The following is a 20,620-nucleotide window of genomic DNA, read 5'->3' as shown; positions in this document are numbered from 1 at the left end:
CATCATTTGATCTTTTTTTTTGTTTTTTGCACCATTCTCTCTAAACTCTAGAGACTGTTGTGCATGAAAATCCCAGGAGATCTGCAGTTTCCGAGATACTCAAACCACCCCATCTGGCACTAACAGTCAAAGGTCAAACAACAGGCACGGTCAAAGTCACTTAGATCACATTTCATCCCCATTCCGATGTTTGGTCTGAAAAGCAACTGAACTGCTTGATAATGTCTGTATGGTTTTGTGCATTAAGTAACTGCCACACAATTGGCTGATTGGATATTTGCCATAGCAAGCAGGTGTAGCTAGTAAAATGACCACTGAGTGTAAGATTACAGTTGCGAGCAAATTATTTGGCAGTTTTTGTTATTGTGTAGTAGTGAAATTTCTGTTTCTCTCAAAATTCTAGTTGAAAAATTATCAAATGAAATATTTCACACTTCTATATCATGGCTCATCCTAATCTCCTTTTAGCTCTTAGAGCCTTGGTGACTGGGCCACCTAACTATTTAACTTACAGATAATTTTAGTATTGAATTCAGATTATTCCACTTCTGAACAAAACTAGGGCCATCTTTAATTTGATTAAAAGTGTTCAATGTTCAGATGAATATCTGTGTACATCTCTATTGTTTGCAGGAAAAAAATCGGCATACCTCTGCTCTTAACACAGAAATGTTTTAGGAATTTTATTCAGACATTTTAGAAAGTGTGATAGTCTATTGTTTCAATCTTTTCACATTTGACAGCAGCTTTAATGATCTTATTCTAAAAATGACTTTCACGATGTTAGGTTTTAAAGTGGTTTGATTAATATTTATGTTTTAAGCAATACTGCCAAAAACAAATATCTGATCATTTATCTTGTCGCTCTTTATGGGATTCTGATGCCTAAATGGGCAGCTGCATTACATCCCTTTCACCAAATCCCTCTATTACTCTTTCTTTGGTGGCACTTCAGCATCAGGGATGACTTTCACTTCAAGCTCTGTAGATTCTGAGGTGACTAAGGCCAATGTGAGAACCATGGACTTTCCAAAGTTGGTAGAGGAGGAGTCTGACCAGATGGACAGTAGGGTTATTGGGAAGTAACACTCCTTCTACTGTTTATACTGAGCTTCTGTGCATTCCAAATTTATGCACTTGAGGTCTCAGTGCAAATCCAAAGGCCCCTTCTCCATTTAGAGCAACCAAGTGCTAGAAATTCCCTCTAGGTACTAGGAATGCAGTATTTTATCAAGATGCTATTTGTCTAAGTTGTTGTCTGTCACACTTGGTAGTATCTTCCCCTGCCAGCTTAGAACAGTACGACTGTTTCAGGAGTCTAATGTTTGGTAGTCAAATGACATTGTTTGGAATTGTAATTAAGATTTCAGTGCTGGGGATGTTGGTCTTGGAGAGGGCGTTAATGTTGGGTAAGTAATCCTTCTTGTGGACTGAAATCATTTAGTAGCGAGACTATTGGTTTTCATTGCAGTTAGGTGCATTTGTAAGTATTCTGAGCCTTAGAAGTATAAAGAAGGGCAGCAATCACTGGTGCCTGGTAAAATTTTGAGATATTGATCTTCAAATGCACATTTCATTAGCCATCCAAAGGCTGTGTTGGTGCACTAAAGATGACAATGAATAGCATCATTAATGTCTGCCTTTGTGATGCTATTAAGTGTACCTGTTCCAGAGTCTTAAACTTAAGCCAAGACCGTTAGTCTTTTGGATATAGGTGTCTAAAAGTTTTTGGGAAATTATATTAGCCTATATTTCAAAATACTATCAAATAAAATCTAGTTTAATTATCATTCAGACCATACATGGATACAGTCAAACGAGGCAGTGATCATCTGGGGCCCAGGTGTGTAACATACATTCAAAATAGCGAGAGAGAAACAAAAACACATCATTTCGCAAGAAAACACACATCCCTGGGTCCAAGTCCCTGAGGAACGTGCAAGTTAATGGTACAACTCCCAGCAATCCAGCCTGTCCAGCTGCTGGTCAAACGCTAGAGTGTAGTGCTGACAGGAGAGGAAGCTCCCAACCAAACACAGACTCCATGCTATACCGCCTCCAGCATCGTCTCTCCTGGATTGCAGCGGGACCGCTTATTAACTCAACTATTTTAGTTTCTTCCAAAGGGTCTTAGCTCTCAATAATTACTATTTTGAGTGGTGATTCCCCCTCCACCAAACCAAGGAGGATATAATTCCAGCTAACAAAGCAGATTAAACGTCACTGTTTTATTTTAAACAGTCATAGATTCACAGTCATAGAATCACTACAGCGCAGAAACAGGCCCTTTGGCCCATCTACTTGGTGTCAAGCTATTATTCTGCCTAATCCCATCGACTTGAACCTGGACTATAGACTTCCCATCCATGTACCTATCCAATCTTCTCTTAAATGTTGAAATCAAACCTGCATCCACCTATTCCACTGGTAGCACATTCCACATTCTCACCACCCTCTGGGTGATAAAGACCCCTTCAGGTTCCCCTTAAAAAATATAACCTTTCACCCTTAACCTATGACCTCTCGCCCAACATCAGTGGAAAAAGTCTGATTGCACTTACCCTATCTATAACCCTCATTTTTTTTATACTTCTATCAAATCTCCCCTCATTCTCCTATGCTCCAGGGAATGAAGTCCTAACCTATTCATCCTTTCCGTATAACTCAGGTCCTCAAGTACCAGCAACATCCTTATGATTTTTCTCTGTACTCTTAAATAGAACACATTTATTTTGAGTAATAACTTTAACCAAGATTTGTACGGATGAACATGCCATTGGCCTAAAAAAGGCTCTAGGAAACTATGCTCTGGGAAGAGTTCCTTCGCAAATCAAGGCTGAAGAGTGGACACTGTGCTCATCTCTGTAACTCCTTCCCCCTTACTGTCTTCCAATATTTATAACTTTGTTTTTGGCAGTCATCTGCATCGCTTCCCCCCCCCCCCCCCCCGCAGTTGCATTGATTAGGTCAGATGGCAGGAGCCTTAACACACAATACTTTTTTCTTCTGATCAGATTGGAGACTCAGTTAACAGGACACTTCCTGATCCTTGAAAGTATTATTCCTCAAAGATGATGAAATACTACAAATAAACATTAACAATAAACACCGTGAACCTTGAACAGTTTCTTCTGCTGTGCTAAAAAGCTGAGTTTAGCAAAAAGCCTCCTGAACCTGGATAGTGAATATCCTTTCCACCTTCACTGAAAGTTAGCTCCTGAGAAATGGGAAGAGAATTGAAATTTCTAAGATCTCATTATGATCCTTTGTTATTGAGAATGGTGTTGTACAGCAGGGGCTGGGTGGTGATAGGAGATGTTAAGTATAAAACTCGTATTCTTAATGCTTCAGTATAGTCTACAATGACTTGGAGCTTAGCCTCTGTATATGCACAAATGACCCATTATCTGCATACTGTATCTCGTTTACTGAGGGACCACAATAGCACATCAGAGCTGTTTTCATGAGTTGTGAACCCACTTCATGGAGTCCTGAATTTCAAAACACCTCTCCACTTTTTCCATACCCCTTTGTAGCAATGGCTTCATTTCAACATTGCTTTGAATGTTTACAAAGAAAAGAGTAATTTACTCAGAAAATTCTATTTTAACTTTCAGGCTTATTTTGCCACTGTCACTCATTCCTGTTCCTTGAAGGTTTTTCTGAGCTTCTAGATGCCATTGCTGGATTCCTCTCCGGCACTCTGGTTACAGTTGTCTAATTAAGACTCCCAAAATATCACTCTGCACTCCTGGTGTCAAAAGATAGTTTGCCGTTGCTGTTAATAGTTTCTTATCATTGTATTACTAATGTGAAATCATTTCTAAACTTAAAAATTGCCCATGGAAATTGATTTGGCATTAAAAATTGAACTGTTTTACTCAGGTTTCTGCAGGCCCAAAGAAACAAAAATCTTTATCTGGAATTTTGAAGTGAAAATTTCCTCGAGCGCTTTGTCAGAGAGCAATAGATGAATGACACTTTACTAAGAAAATGTAATACTCTTTGAAATTGATATCTTTATTGTTTCCCTTAGGACGTTACTGTGAAGGGGTTGGTCAAGCAGGTGTCACAGGACTCTGTGCTGCTGGATATTACTGTGTGAAGATGGCGACAACTCCAACTCCAAATGATGGTATTTCTGGAAAAGCCTGTCCTTCAGGACATTTCTGTGTCAGTGGAGCTACTGCTCCTCAGCCATGTCCACTTGGTTATTATAGCAACAGCTCTCAGAACTCCAGGGTAGAAGATTGTCTTTCATGCCCCCCAGGTAATCACTTCATTGCCCTTTGCTTCAAGTACATCAATGAGCTCAAGAATATTTGGTTTAGTCTGGCTGGCTCCACCTCTATTATTGTTCTTCTAACTCAACCTGGCTTTTTCTGGGAGATCATAAATTTGGTAACTTATGCTATACTGTAAAGTTTGTTAATTATATGTAAAAAAAAATGTGTAAAATTACACAGTTCACTGCCAATTTCCATGACAAAATTCCAGTGGAACATAAATATAAGAATATCTATTTCTTAAGGAGTTTCATCTGTATATGCAAAGATTGAATATCATAAATAGTATCTGTTGTAACATCTCCCTCACTGGGTTAAAAGATTTTAGATTCAAGATCAATACCAAGGATTTAAGTGAGTAATCTGGACTGGTATGTCACTGCAATACTATATTCTGTATTATTGTAATTGCCAATGCTCAGGTTAGGCACTAAATCGAAAAGGACTGCCCTCGTAGTTTGAAGAAGGCGGCCCCAGAATTCTATGCAAAAGACATCTTGGAATCTTTGTAATTTATTCCTTCTTCAGCACCTTGTTATTACTAATTTTAAATGCTGGAGCTCTCTGCCCAGCGGTATCACGGGAGAACTTTCACCAGAAAAACTGCAGCAGTTCAAGAAGGTGGCTTCACAGCACCTTTTGAAAGGCAGTTAGGCATAAATTCTGGCTTAGCTGATGATGGCCACATCTTAAAAATAAAACTGAATTGCTGTCTGAAAATTGACTGTTGGATTTCCTGCATTGTCAAAGTAGCTGCGATTCATGAGTAATACATCAGTTTTGGGGAGTAGCTTGATGTGATCAAAGCTGCTTTCCCTTTCCTCATGTTAATGCAGGCTTCCACTGATCAGGATGCAAATAGGATTTCTGAAAACCCTCTGGTAAATGATTCTGCTAAGCAAAGCATAGTTGTGGCCAAAGTTTCACTGCTGTGTTCAGGTATTTGATGGAGGGAAAATCTGTGTTACCTCTCACAGCGGTGCCAGGTTCTAACCCTACAACAGGAAACTAGTGAGTGAATCCTGCAAATGGAATTAAATCCAGAGAAATACGAAGTAGTATATTTGGGGAAATGCAATGCTGAAGGGATTATGCAATAAATGGGGTAATGTTGATCATATAGAGGAACAAAATGGGTCTTGGAGCATACTTCCAAAGAGCACAAATGGAGTTAGAATGCATGGAGAGTACTGTACATTATTATCGAAAAGGCATGGCATTTAACAGGGATGTTATGCTAGTTACCATATGACCATAAGTTATAGGAGCATAATTAGGTCGCTTAGTTCATCAAGTCTGCTCCACCATTCCATCATGGCTGACTTATTATCCCTCTCAATCTCATTCTCTTGCCTTCTCCCCATAACCTTTGACATCCTTACTAATCAAGAACTTATCAACTTCCACCTTAAAATATATCCAATGACTTGGCCTCCGCAGCTGCCTGTGGCAATAAATTCCACAAGTTCACCACCCACTGGCTAAAGACATTCCTTGTCATATCTGTTCTAAAGGGATGTCCTTCTACTCTGAGTCTGGTCCTAGATGCTCCTACTATAGGAAATATCCTCTCCACATCCACTCTATCTTGGCCTTTCAATAATCAGTAGCTTTCAATGAGATTTCCCACTCCTTCTGAACTCCAGTGAGTACAGGCCTAGAGCCTCATATATATGAACCCTTTCGTTCCCAATATCATTCCCATAAACCTCCTCTGGACATTTCCAATGCTTGCACATCCATTCTTGGATATGGGGCTCAAAACTGCTCATAATACTCTAAGTATGGTCTGACTAATGCTTATATAGCATCAACATTATATCCTTGCTTTTATATTTTAGTCCTCTCAAAATGAATGCTAACGTTACATTTGCCCTCCTCAACATGGACTCAACCTGTAAGTTAACCCCTAAGTAATCATGCACTAGGATTCCCAAGACCCTTTGCTCCTCCTTTGCTATTCCATCTCCCAAAGTGCATGGCCATATGCTTCCCTACACTGTATTCCATCTGCCACTTCTTTGCTCTTTCTGCTATTCTGCTAAGTTCTGCTGCAGTCTCTCTCCTTCCTCAATACCACATGCCCCTCCACCTATCTTCTTGTTATTTGCAAACTTGGCACAAAGTATCAGTCCATCATCCAGATCATTAACATATAATGTGAAAAATAATGGACCCAACACCAGCCCCTGTGGAACACCACTAGTCACTAGCAACAAACCAGAAAAGGTCCCCTTTTTTCCCACTCTTTGCCTCCCGCCATTTAGCCAATCTTCTCTCAAAGCTAGTATCTTTCCTGTAATACCATGGGCTCCAACTGTGTGTAGCAGCCTCATTTGTGGCACTTTGACAAAGGCCCTTTGAAAATCCAAGTAAATGAGGCACTCCTGGTGAAACATGCCAGCTTGCTACCAGTTGAGTGATGTTAATGTGAAGTGAAACGGATCCTTCTTGGTGGGGTCACTGCCTTGCAGAGCTTGATTCTGAATATCAGCTTTTAAGCAGAACATTTGGAATAAAAGATAATCTTGCACATTAAAGTTTTAGTAAATTTTAGTATCTCAGCAGCATGAAAAATATTGAAAAGTTTGTTTTCTTTGCTAGGATTTTCCTGTGACAGGAAAGGACTCATTTCACCTTCCCAAGCCTGTGATGCTGGGTTTTATTGTCCAGCTGCCCAGAATTCCAGCAGACCAGCTCCTTTCATTTGTGCTAAAGGACACCAATGTCCTCAGGGAAGTGCAGAACAACAACCGTGTTCCTCTGGCACATATCAGGACCAGGCTGGACAGGTACAAAGTACAAGATTATTCAAGAGTCCTAAGGCAAGGTTTTGATCCAAAACATTGGCAGATCCTTACCTTCACAGATTCTGCTTGATTTCCTATGTTCCTCCAGCAGATCAAGTCAAGTCGAGTCACTTTTATTGTCATTTTGACCATAACTGCTGGTATAGTACATAGTAAAAATGAGACAGCATTTTTCAGGACCATGGTGTTTTATGACACAGTAGAAAAACTAGATTGAACTACGTAATAAAAAACAACACAGAGAAAGCTACACTAGACTACAGACCTACACAGGACTGCGTAAAGTGCCCAAAAACAGTGCAGGCATTACAATAAATAATAACCAGGACAATACGGCAAGGTGTCAGTCCAGGCTTCGAGTATTGAGGAGTCTGATAGCTTGGGGGAAGAAACTGTTACATAGTCTGGTCGTGAGAGCCCGAATGCTTCGGAGCCTTTTTCCAGATGTCAGGAGGGAGAAGAAGTTGTATGAGGGGTGCATGGGGCCCTTCATAATGCTGTCTGCTTTGCGGATGCAGCGTGTAGTGTAAATGTCCATGATAGCGGGAAGAGAGACCCTGATGATCTTCTCAGCTGACCTCACTATCCGCTGCAGGGTCTTGCGATCCAAGGTGGTGCAATTTCTGAACCAGGCAGTGATGCAGTTGCTCAGGATGCTCTCAATACAACCCCTGTAGAATGTGATGAGGATGGGGGGGGGGGGGGTGAGATGGACTTTCCTCAGCTTTTGCAGAAAGTAGAGACGCTGCTGGGCTTTCTTTGCTATGGAGCTGGTGTTAAGGGACCAGGTGAGATTCTCCGTCAGGTGAACACCAAGAAATTTTTTACAATCTCTACTGAGGAGCCATCAATTTTCAGCGGAGAGTGGTCACTCTGTGCCCTCCTGAAGTCAACAACCATTTCTTTTGTTTTGTTCACATTAAGAGACAGGTTGTTGGCTCTGCACCAGTCCGTAAGCTGCTGCACCTCCTCTCTGTAAGCTGATTCATCGTTCTTGCTGATGAGACCCACCACGGTTGTGTCATCGGCGAATTTGATGATGTGGTTCGAGCTGTGTGTTGCAGCACAGTCGTGGGTCAGCAGAGTGAACAGCAGTGGACTGAGCTCGCAGCCCTGGGGAGCCCCCATGCTCAGTGTGATGGTGTTGGAGATGCTGCTCCCGATCCGGACTGACTGAGGTCTCCCAGTCAGGAAGTCTAGGATCCATTTGCAGAGGGAGGTGTTCAGGCCCAGTAGGCTAAGCTTTCCAATCAGTTTCTGAGGGATGATTGTGTTGAATGCTGAACTGAAGTCTACGAACAGCATCCAAACGTACAAAGTATGTTCGATAGTCCGTATAGTATGACGATAGTCCATCGGACCAGATTCCAGCACCTGCAGTCTCAAGATTAAAAATTAGCTTTATTTATCGCATGCACATCAAAACATACAATGAAATGCATTAGGGTTAGGATTGTGCCATGGCCACAACTTGCTAACCTTTACTAATCCATACGTTTTTAGAATGGCAGGAAACTGGAGGAAACCCACACAGTCACGGGGAGAACGCACAAACTTCTTACAGAAAATTGTGGGAATTGAACCCTGATTGCTGACACTGCAAACATTTTCACTAGGCACTATGGAATCGTATTAGGTGTACAAGAATGCTCATCATTTGCTATGGATGTACAGTACTTTGCAAACGTCTTAGGCACAGATTTACAGTGGGGTGTATTTGTCAATGTAGGATAGAGAGCGAGTTTGTAAAATCTGGCAGGAGCAAAGGATGTTGGGAATGGCAAGGGTGGAATGCCACAGGAGAGGGTGTGGGATAGGTGACAGAAGGAGTGCCAGGGTGGGGGGGTGGCATGGGTATGACACATCCAGCCCTGAGACACCAGGCAAGATCAATTGATTCCAATGTCTCTCTGGTGCTTTCTGCTCTCTCCCCTTCCCTTCCCAACCATGATTTCCCTCTCCCTGACCTCTTCCCACTCTCAGTCCACAACAGAGACCCATACCAGAATCAGGTTTATCATCCCTCACATATATCATAAAATCTGTGGGGTTTTTTGCAACAGTACAGTGTAATACAGAAAATTACTCCAGTACTGTGCAAAAGTCTTAGGCACCCTAGCTATGTGTACAGTATGTGACTTGGGCCTTTGCACAGTACTGTTATAGAACGGACATAATAGAAAATGAGTGCAGTCAGACTCTCAGCTGTGAGCAGTTTACCTATAATGTGAGAATTCCAAGCAGGGATTAGTCATACAGGCCCATGAGCCTGCTTTGCCTTTCAATGTCAAAAACAATTCTCAATCTCTTTCGCATTCCTGACCCATTTTCCCATAACCTTCAATTTATTCAGTGCCAAAAACACTCACTAAGTCTTGGGTGTACTGAGTATCCATATCCTTCAGAAGTGGAGAATTCAAAAAATTCACTATGTTTTGAGTAAAGAAATACTTTCTCATCTCAGTTTTAAACAGCAAATAATATCCTGAGCAGACAATGTTTTGCACATATTCCCCATCCAGAGGGATAGCCTCTCAGCATCTTACCTGTGGACCGACTGCACTATCTGATATGTTTCAAACACAGGAAATAAATAGACAATTAGGACACTTGCCTGCTCCACCATTTTATAAGATCATAATTGATCTGATTGTAACCCAAAATCTATATTCCCAGGAACTTTCACTCACTTGGTTATCAAGTATATAACTACCCCTTTACTCTTTTCTTGGTCCATGACCAAAAATATTCATTGGCGCCTCCTTCCACAGCTTTTGCTTGATTGGCTGAGTTCCACCAGTAATTTGTGTTTTTGTTTCATATTCCAGCATCGGCTTTTCATTTCCCATGTAACTAGTCACCTTAAGTTATTCAAAGGGTCTGCAATGGGGTTACCTCCTATTCTTCGAAACTCCACTGTGTTTAAGATTATCTTAATCTCTTCACCCCAAGTCTAGTGAACCCATGATGCCTACCTCCGGGCCAGTTTATCTTTCTCTGAGTTTGAAGAAATATATTTTTACTTGCAGATTTCAAATATAATAAACCAGCTCTGAAGTTTCACTTCATTTCAGATGTGGAGTAATCACCTGTAGAGAATTTATTGTTTAAATATTTGCATTGCATACTATTGCATAAAAATGTGTAATATTTGAATTCATCCTCAGAATCATTCACTGTTGCATTACTGCACCATGTCTGTAGGATAGACAAAAAAGAATCAGTTGATGTTGTGTAATTGGATTTTCAGAAGGCCTTTGACAAGGTGTCACACAAGAGGCTGCTTAACAAGCTACGAGCCCATAGTATTACAGGGAAGATTCTAGCATGACTAAAGCAATCACTGATTGACAGGAGGCAAAGAGTGGGAATAAAGAGAGCCCTTTCTGGTTGGTTGCAGGTGACTAGTGGTGATCCCCAGGGGTCTGTGTTGCAACCGTTTCTTTTTATGTTATATGTTAATGATTTTGATAATAGAATTGCTGGCTTTGTTGCAAAGTTTGTAGATGATATGAAGATAGCTGGAGGAGCAGATAGTTTGGAGGAGGTAGAGAGATTACAGAAGGACTTGGACAGCTTAGGAGAATGGACAAAGAAGTGGGTAGATGGAACACAGTGTCAGGAAGTGTGTGGTTCCCCACTTTGGTAGAAGACATGAAAGGGTTGACTATTTTCTAAATGGAGAGAAAATACAAAAAACTGAGATGCAAATTGCTTTGGAAATCCTTATGCAAGATTGCCTTATGGTTAGTTTGCATGTTGAATCGATGGTGAGGAAGGCAAATACGATGTTTGCATTCATTTCAAGAGGACTAGAATATAAAACCATGGATGTAACATTCAGACTTTATAAAGCACTGTTGAGGCCTCACTTTGAGTACAGTTTTGAGACCCTAATCTTAGAAAGGATGTGACGAAACTGAAGAGGGTTCAAAGAAGGCTCACAAAAATGATTCCAGGATTGAAAGGCTTGTCATATGAAGAGCATTTGATGGCTTTGGGCCTGTATTCACTGGAATTCAGAAGGATGAGGGATGACCTCATTGAAAATTATCGAATGGTGAAAGGCCTTGATAGAGTGGACATGGAGAAGATGCTTCCTATGGTGGGAGAGTCTAAGAACAGAGGACAAAGCCTCGGAATAGAGAGGTGTCATGTTAGAATGGAGATGGGGAAGGAGTTCTTTAAGCCAGAGAGTGGTGAATCTGTGGAATTCATTGCCACAGAGTGGCTGTGGAAGCCAAGAGTGTGTTTAAGGCAGAAATTGATAGATTTTTGATTGGTCAAGGCATGAAGGGATACAGGCTGGGGCAATCCCAGAAAATTCAGACTTCCACCACTCTCCCATCACAGAATCACCTCCTCCTACACCTGTATCTTCATGTTTTAATGTCCCAGTCCAAAAGTGGTCAAATCTAAATTTCTGCCCATAACTCAGGGTAGACTGATGTTACACAGTGTATGCAGAGGTACATTTGGCATAGAAGGATTGGCTGGCTAATAGGAAGCAAAAAAGGAGATAAGAAAGGGTTGTTTTTACTTGGTGAGATGAAGGGGCCCCAACATAAAGAAATTGACCATTTTAACACAGGAAAAAATAAGAGAAGCACTTTGTCTAACTGTTGAGAGCTTGCAAATCTCTGAGATGTAGAAAGGTCTGCATTGCATGCTTCATAAAAATAGTAAGCACATAGAGCAAGTAGCTAGGATAACTAACAACGTTATTGTTTATTGTGAGGAGAATGAAGTACAGAAGTAGGGAGGTCTGCTTCAGTTGTCTATAAGCCCATACCCGGAAAATCAATTATATTGTCACCTTACCTTGAGGTACCTTGAGGAAATCAATTCAGAGAAGGTTAATAAACTGATACCTGGAATGGGTGGATTATGAGAGGCTTGGAGAGGCTAGGCCGTATCCACTGAAGTTTAAAAGAGTGAAAGGTGACAGACTGAAATCTGAAAAATACTGAGAGGTCTTGAAAAGGTGAAGGTGGTGAGGATGTTTACTCCAGTGAGAGAATCTAGAACTGGGGTCACTGTTGTAACAATATGTGGTTCACATGTTTAAGATGAAGATGAGATTTTCTTTTCTCTGAAGGCCGTTGGGCTTCAGGATTCTTCCTTCAAGGCTGTAAAAGCAGAATCTAATGTTTTAAGGGAGAGTTAAAATGACAAGATGAAAGGTTGGTCTGATGGTAAGGAGAGTTGAGGTTACAAACCGAACAGCAATATTCTTATTGAATGGAAGAGCAAAATTGAGGAGTCAAGTGACCTACTCTGACTGCAAATTTATATATTTCTGCACACAAACACTGTTTTCATCTTTTTTTAAAAAAAAAATCTTAATTAAATTTAACTCTTCCCCATTTTAGATTTTACACTTTTGGATGTATTTCATGGATAACAATCTAATTAACTTATTTTTCCATTAAGGCCTCCTGCATTCCTTGTCCTGTTGGATTTTCCTGTCATTTAACATCCAGCAATTTTTCTAACTCTTTGCAAGGAGTGCAGGCACCTCACCCATGTCCTGCAGGATATTACTGCCCAGAAGGTAATGTTTAATTAGCTTACAATTTCAATTGGGATTCTTATAAAGTGAACACACTCATAAAAAGTTAGAACACAATAACATTTGTAATTGATACCAGCAAACTGGAAAGAAAAAGAAAAATTAAAAATAATTTAGATTAATAAGCTTATGATGATAGACATTTAATAGAATGAATGGAGTGGTACAAGAATTAGTATAGCAAGAATTGAATTAAGTGCTTAATGTAATACGGAAGGAGTTTCATTGCAGAGATTTGGTAGAATATAGGTATTCTAAGGTTCTGATAGAAATCAGAGCATAATTTATAAACAAAAGGTAATTAGTCCTTTTAAATAACAAGAATGCTGGGCTGAGACTCATTTCAAATAACCTTTCGGTTAATAAACCTGGGATGCTCCCCAGAAGATGTAAACAAAACTTGAATGATTTTGCAGACAGTAAATAAATATCAAGGGGTTTAATTTGTAATATCCAATGATGTCTTCTGTGGTTTCCATTCAAAAACTTGGGCGAGGAATCTTGTGGAGAGAGGTTGTACAAGTCAACTTTAATTTGTAAAGTGAACATGGGTGTATTGTAACGGAATAAGAACCAGCATCACACATTATGAATGAAAAATTATGGCCCATGCTCAATACTGTAAAATAGATCAATTTGGTGTTTTATTTACCAAACTAACATACAAAGGCCTGGAATATCAATCTGGTGTTGCAATTCATGAATATTACATTAAAAATACCATATTAAATTGTCATAGAAGTTCATTTTGCTCACCATTAAGAGAAGGACTTCTGCCACTCTTTATGATATTCCAGATCCACAAAAAGGTTGACTGCTCTTAACTTTTCTCTGCACTGGCTTGTTAAGGCATTCACTTCAGGGCCAGTTAGGGATCAATAATAGATCCTAAGAAACCTACGAATGAATTCAACAATAACTATGACTTGTCACTGACTCATCAGTTCTCTTTCAATTCCAGGTTCAGGGTTGCCTTTCCAATCTCCATGTCCAGTTGGAACATTTAGCAACCATACTGGGTTGGGTGCAGTTTCAGATTGTCTGTTGTGTCCTCGTGGGAAGTACTGTGACCGAGAAGGCCTGACTGAACCAACGGGAGACTGCTGGGAAGGGTGTGAGATGGCAATTTTAATTTTTAGCCATTTTTGTATCAATAGTTAGTATAAACATTCTTGAAGCATACACAGATGCTCCACGGGAGATTTATCAAGTCAAACTAAATGTTTCTGCTGGTCAGAAGCATTCAAATGATGTCAAAATCAGATAAATTATTACAAATGTTAACTATTAAATGATCAGAGATTAAAATCCACCAGATAATTTAATGCATAAATAAATGAAAAAAAATCAAACAAATGCAAATACTATAAGCTGTTCTATTCTTGCTCATAACTGTGAAGTCTCCATTTAAAAAAGATTGGATCCAGGCACCTGAACGAAATACAGTACATCCTGATGAAGTGTGATTGAGTAGATTGCCCATTATAAGTGCTGGAGCATCTTGGCAAATTTGTGGTCCTTCAATTAATCCAGTGACAGAGTATGTTAACAGATTTGCACAGCAAAGAGGTGGTCGCGGGAGGCTGAGGAGCAGCTGTGGTTTGCTTCGAGTCAGTGGACTGGGCCATGTTCAAGGACTCATCTGTGGATCTGAATAAATACACCTTGATGGTCATGAACTTTGTAAAAGCAATCATAGACGAGCATGTCTCCACAAAATCATTTAGCGTCTTCCCCAACCAGAAGTCATGACATTTGCAATCTGCTGAGGGCCAGATCAATGACATTCCAGTCTGGCAAATAAGTTGAATACAAGAGGTCCAGATATGATCTCCAGAAAGTCATCTCACCTGCGAAATAGCAATTCCGGACCACACTTGAATCAGTGAAGGATACTCGACAGTTGTGGCAGGGCTTGAACGCTATCACCTCCTACAAAGTGAAACCAAGTAACATGGGTGACAGCAAGGCTTCACTCCTAGATGAGCTCAATGCCTTTGATGCTTGCTCCATCAATACATGGAGGAACCTTCACGAGTTCCCACAGCCCCTGATAATCCTGTGATTTCAGTCTCTGAGGCCAATGAGAGAGTAAACCTACGGAAAGCATCCAGCCCAGATGGGGTACCCGGCTGAGTACCAAAGATCTGTGCTGATCAGCTGGCTGGAGTGTTCACTGAGATCTTTAACCTCTCAATTTAGAAGTCTGAGAAGCCCACCTGTTACAAGCAGGCTTCATTATACCGGTGCCTTGGAAGAATGTGGTAGTCTGTATCAATGACTATCATCCAGTAGCACTTCCATCCACAGTGATGAAGTGATTTGAGAGGCTGGTGATAAACATGTCATCTCTTGCCTGAGAAGTGACTTGGAAACACTCCAATTTGCCTACCAGCACAACAGGTCCACAGCAGATGCCATCTCTTCAGTTTTTCACTCAACCCTAGACTATCTGGGCAGTGAAGATGAATGCATCAGGATGCTCCTTATTGACTACAGCTTGGCATTCAATATTGTCATCAGTAAGCTTCAATACCCCCTTATGCAAATGGATCCTCGATTTCCTCACTTGCTGACCCCAGTCAGTTCAGATCAGCAACAACATCTCCTCCACTATCTCCATCAGCACAGGTGCAACATAAGGCTGTGTGCTCAGGCCCCTGCTCTACCCGCTTTATACCGATGACTGTGAGGCTAAGCGCAGCTCCAATGCCATATTTAAGTTTGCTGATGACACTGCTGTTGTAGGCTGAATCAAATATGGTGATAAATCAGCCCATACAAGTGAAATTGAAAATCTGACTGAGTGGTGCCATAACAACAATCTCTCACTCAATGTCAGCAAGACCAAGGAGCTGATTAGTTACTTTAGGAGGAGGAAACCAGAGGTCCATGAGCCAGTTCTCATCAGAGGTGGAGAGGGTCAGCAACTTTAAATTCCCTGGTGTTATCATTTCAGAAGACCTGTCCTGGGCCCAGCACATTAGTGCCATTACAAAGAAAGTACAACAGTGCCTCTACATTTGGACAAGTATACTAAGATTTGTATGTCATCTAAAACTCTGACAACTTCTATAGATGTGTGGTGGAGAGTGTATTAACTGGCTACATCACAGTCTGGTAGGAAAACACCAATGTTCTTAAAGGAAAATCCTTCAAAAAGTAATGGATATGGCCCAGTCCATCATAGGTAAAGCCCTCCCCACTATTGAGCATATTTACACAGAGAGCTGACACAGGAAAGCAGCATCCATCATCAAGGACCCCACTATCTAGGCCATGCTGTCTTCTCACTGCTGCCATCAGGAAAAAGATTAAACAGCCTCAGGATCCTAACCACCTGGTTCCAGAACAGTTATTACCCCTCAACCATCAAGCTCTTGAACCAGAGAGGATAACTTCATTCAACTTCATTTACCCCGTCACTGAACTGTTCCCACAAGCAATGTACTCACTTTCAAGGGCTCTTCTCATGTTCCTTCTATTTATTGATTTTTATTTATTGTCGTTATTATTTCTATTTTCTTCTTTTGTATTTGTGCTTTTTTTTTTGCACATTTGTTGTTGTCTGTCCTATTGGGTGTGGTCTTACATTGATTCTATTGTGTTTTTTGTATTTACTATAATTGCCTGCAAGAAAATGAATCTCAGGGTTTTATATGGTAACATATATGTACTCGGATAAAAAATTTCCTATGAACTTTGAACTAGAAATCTATCAGCCACTTTGGGCATCTGCATTTGAACACGCATGCTCAAAATTGCTTATATTTACTCGAGTAAGTGCCAGCTGTTTGTGTTGCAGCTGCTGCCTATCTCATCAAGTTTCAAGTCATTATTTCTTTTGTTTCCATTGCTCATAAATATTGAATTGTGGGTGATAAGTTATGTAGTTTTAAAGATGAAGCTTTCATATTTCTTTCTCAGCTAATATTTTTTGCGAGTGAAATTACTGAAAGGTGGTGAATGAAACCAGTGCTGGCTGGTGTTTTGGTTTTAATTCCATCAGTTGCATGTTTCTAAAAGAAGCGGCGAATGATGGTGTAAACGTTATAGAAATATGTATTGTCTGAATTCCAGGTATTATTGCATTGAAAGATCTTCCTCTCCAAATCCAACTGATGGAATAACAGGTCAGAGGTGCCCCAGAGGTTCATACTGCCCCAAAGGTACTGAGAATATTCTACCCTGTCCAATTGGACACTTTGGGCCTATGCAAGGTAACTAATGCCTTATTACCGGTATATTTATTTTCTTCTGTAGGCCCGTTTGTTATGCTGGAAGTAAAAACTGCTTTCCCTGTTTTTAGGTAGTGGGTCAGAAATTGATTGTCTCCCCTGCCCGCCAGGATTATTCTGTAACTCCTCTGGCTTGGTGGCTGCAACTGGAAAATGCAATGCTGGCTACTACTGTACAGGAAGTTCAAGGACAGCAACACCCATAGATCATATGACAGGTAAATTGCAGTACGTCCATCCATTGTTATTATTAATCCAATCAATCAACCTCTGATCTGTTTAACAACATTAGTGAAAATAACATGGTGGATGCAGATTATCTTGAACTATTACTATTAAGCATTGGGAAGGGATCATCTAAAAATTGGAGTGCAGTTAGGAAATATTTCTTCATACCAAATGCTGTAACTTCGAAGCTCTTTGTTATATAAACCTCAGTTGGTTGTGGTTAAATGTTAATTTTAAATGTTATCCCTTTATTGAAAAAGGATCTAGTGCTTTCCTGGCATATAGGACAAATAAACACTTCTTGGGATTCCCACCAGGTACAGGTATCGATTATCGATTACTAACGTTTCAATGACAAACACTGCCATCTTCATCAGGGGTGATGCCTAGGCAAGTCTAATCCGGTGGTATCGGTACTCCCCTAGTCCATCCCTTCTGACTGGTTAGTCCTCATCCAAATCAGGTTTCTGCTGTCCCACCTTGTTTACTTTGAATTCCAGTTCTTACTTAGAGCAAGACCTTCACCTTTGTTAAAACTCTTTTCCTCCAGTTTTATTTTAATGGCTTCTGTCACCAGGCAGTCCCAAAAACTGTTGGCACTGCACAGTAATTTTGTGCCATTGCAAATGAGGTGTTCTGTTACCACCGATTTCTCCGGGTAACCCAAATGGATTAACCTCCTGTGCTCCTTGATGTGGGTTTCCACCATGCGCCCTGTCTGGTTGATATACGCTGCTCCACATTCACAAGGAATCCTGCAAACGCCAGCTGTCCTGGGTTTCAGTTTATCTGTGACCCGTATAAGCTGTGATTTGAGTTTCCTCACGGGTTTGTGGATGGTATCTGTCCAGTATTTCTTCAGGATCCTGGCGATCCTTTCAGAAGCTGTGGAAATATAGGGAAGACAATGATTGTGAAGGGTTCCTCCTTGTCAGGTTTCCTGGTTTTTCTGTTGGCCCTTTTAAGGGTCCAATTGATTTCCTTCACTTTGTAGTTGTGCATCTGCCCTTTAAGTATCTGAGTTGAAAGTACGTAGAATTTGTTTTGTTCTCCAGCAAGCATTCCTCTTCTAATGAAAGAACTAAATCGCACAGAGACATGCTATAATTTGCTGAAATAGTTAGTTGATTTGTTTTCCAAGTAAACAAGATGCATTGAAGATAATGGAGATTCAGAAACTGAGTCGATATTCAGAAACAGATTGGCAACTAAATAGCAAGGGTGTGGAACAACCAAGAGTGTAAACATAGCAAATTTATTCAGTGATTCTGATTTAGTTTTAAACATTTCTGGAAGGCACGTGAGCAACAAGCAATGATGTGCTAATTAATGAGCTGCCAGAAGTGAGTGACAGAGATACAAGCATTGTAAATTCTCACTTGTAAATAATGAAACGGTCTGAGGTCAAAGTTTATACTTAGCACTGCTCAATAACTTGTTTGATCAGAAATATTTTAATTACCCTCATTTCTGAATTAGTTATTAAAAGATATTAATTTGCATGAGCCAGTAGAGATTTTTGAAGAATGATAATAAGCTGTTTTGTAATGAACTTATTCAGGTGGTATGTGTAAGCCTGGGAGCTACTGCCCAGCTGGTGCTGTACATCCAGTTCCATGCGATCCTGGTGAACACTGCAATGGGTTTGCTCTGTCAACTCCTTCTGGCCCCTGTCGAGCTGGTTATTTTTGTGATGGAAACGCTTATAGACCTGATCCACCGGAGAATGTTTGCCCACCAGGACATTATTGTCCTGCAGGATCAAAAGCTGCCTCACCCTGTCCACCAGGGTCTTTTGCTGGTACAGCTGGTAAGACCCATAGCTTCTTTCTGTTTGGTAGCTTTCTTTGCATAATAGCAAGTATATTTTTAAGAAAGGTCACTGAGTACAACTAACCATATAAGTACTTTATAAATCGGTAAAGTTTTTCCTTCCACAATGTAATCTTTTTGATTAGTTCTACACATGTAATTCTACCAGCCGGTGGTGTAGTGCCATCAGCAAGGGACTTTGATGCAAATAACGCTGGTTTGAATCGGGCTGGCTCCTTCCATGCTTTCCATCCGTGCTAGGTTGAGCGTCAAGGTAGCAACTAAGCCTCGTAAAAAAACAGATATGCTAAGGAAATGACAAAAAATGACACCCAATGCACCACAAAGGTGCAAAAGGTAACAACAAGACACATGTAATTCATTTGGAGACCAAGGATAAGAAATTCAAGCCCTTGGATTTGTATCATTATTCAATAAAATCATAAAATGATTTATTTTGCATACATTTTTTCTCAAACTAGTTCTGTAAGCTTTCATACTCCAAACTAATAAAAAAAAGTCTACCCTTCTCAGTATTGACACTAGTTATGTCATAGCTGTTGGAAAGTGACTTTCAAATTCCTATAGTGAATGAAAATCAAAAAGAGTTGCAGGTGCTGGAAATCTGAGATAAAACAGAAAATGCTGGACACTCTGCAGGTCAGGGCAGCACCTGTAGAAAGACAAACAGGTAACATTTCTGGCCAAAGACCCTTCATCATCAAAACCAATTATTCTAGATAGTGGAGAAGGCAGGGTGGAAAATGGGTGGAGCAAACAGATTGCCTTGAAAAGGGTGAAATGATATGTCTGTTAAATGGACTGTTCATCTCCTTTGTCAGTGTAATATATTGCTGGTGTTGTGAAATCTGGCTGATGTGTGCTCTGGCTGATGAAGACATTCCATAAAAGAGGGAAATAAAGTGAGGAATAAAGTGCTCAAAAGGCCAGTATATTTAATGGTGACATTGCTTTCAGTCCATAATGGAGACCCATATCAGAATCAAGTTTATCATCACTCACTTATATCATGATTATATTTGCAGCAACAGCGCAGTGCAAAACATAAAATTACTACAGTACTGTGCAAAAAAAAGTCTTAGGCATACTATCTTTATATATGTGCCTAAGGCTCATGCATAGTATAGTAAATGTAATGTCCTGGGGTTGTTTTTGACTTTCTTTATCCATATAGACTAATATTGTATGGAAAATAGGGTATCATATGAATTCTACCATGCCTTCCTAATAGTAGACTGCAGGGCCTGTATGTGGTACCACAGAGACAGATGATCTACTGTGATAACTCATTTCCAAGGTATCCACACACAACCCATTTTTCCCATAGGGAGAGCTCACTGTTACCTGGAGCTTGTTTGCCACTTTTCATGTTTACCTGTTTTCCACTCTATCCCACATGATCTGGTTGCCTTGGTTCACCTGAAGTCCCTTTTATGCTGAAGAATAATCTCCGCCAATATTTTGTGATCCATATCTTCTTTCATTTAGACATTATAAAGAAAACAATGAGAATAAGATGGACAATTGAATGTGTTATTTGTCTGCTCACTGCCAATAGCAATTCTGGAAATGTGGACAAAATATAGTGGGCATTCCTACCATTAACAAAGGAGAATTACAATACACTATGGTGTCCTTCAGCTCTGTCATGCT

At 40.3% G+C, this 20,620-nt stretch overlaps 1 protein-coding gene across 1 annotated transcript; it reads left to right on the top strand.

Annotated features, from left to right (window-relative positions):
- The first annotated feature begins 963 nt into the window (after positions 1–963).
- LOC132385049 (signal peptide, CUB and EGF-like domain-containing protein 3) lies at positions 964–19,436 on the top strand. The gene is made up of 7 exons (XM_059956753.1): positions 964–1,066; positions 4,037–4,270; positions 13,630–13,780; positions 16,749–16,888; positions 16,978–17,124; positions 18,696–18,944; positions 19,429–19,436. Exons 1-7 carry the CDS (start codon positions 964–966, stop codon positions 19,434–19,436), a joined length of 1,032 nt encoding a protein of 343 aa, XP_059812736.1.
- Positions 19,437–20,620: the final 1,184 nt, after the last annotated feature.

This window comes from Hypanus sabinus, chromosome X2 (assembly GCF_030144855.1).
Source record: "Hypanus sabinus isolate sHypSab1 chromosome X2, sHypSab1.hap1, whole genome shotgun sequence".
Lineage (NCBI taxonomy): Eukaryota > Metazoa > Chordata > Chondrichthyes > Myliobatiformes > Dasyatidae > Hypanus > Hypanus sabinus.
The sequence above is the reverse complement of the archived record's forward strand: the minus strand, read 5'-3'. Positions and strand labels throughout refer to the sequence as shown.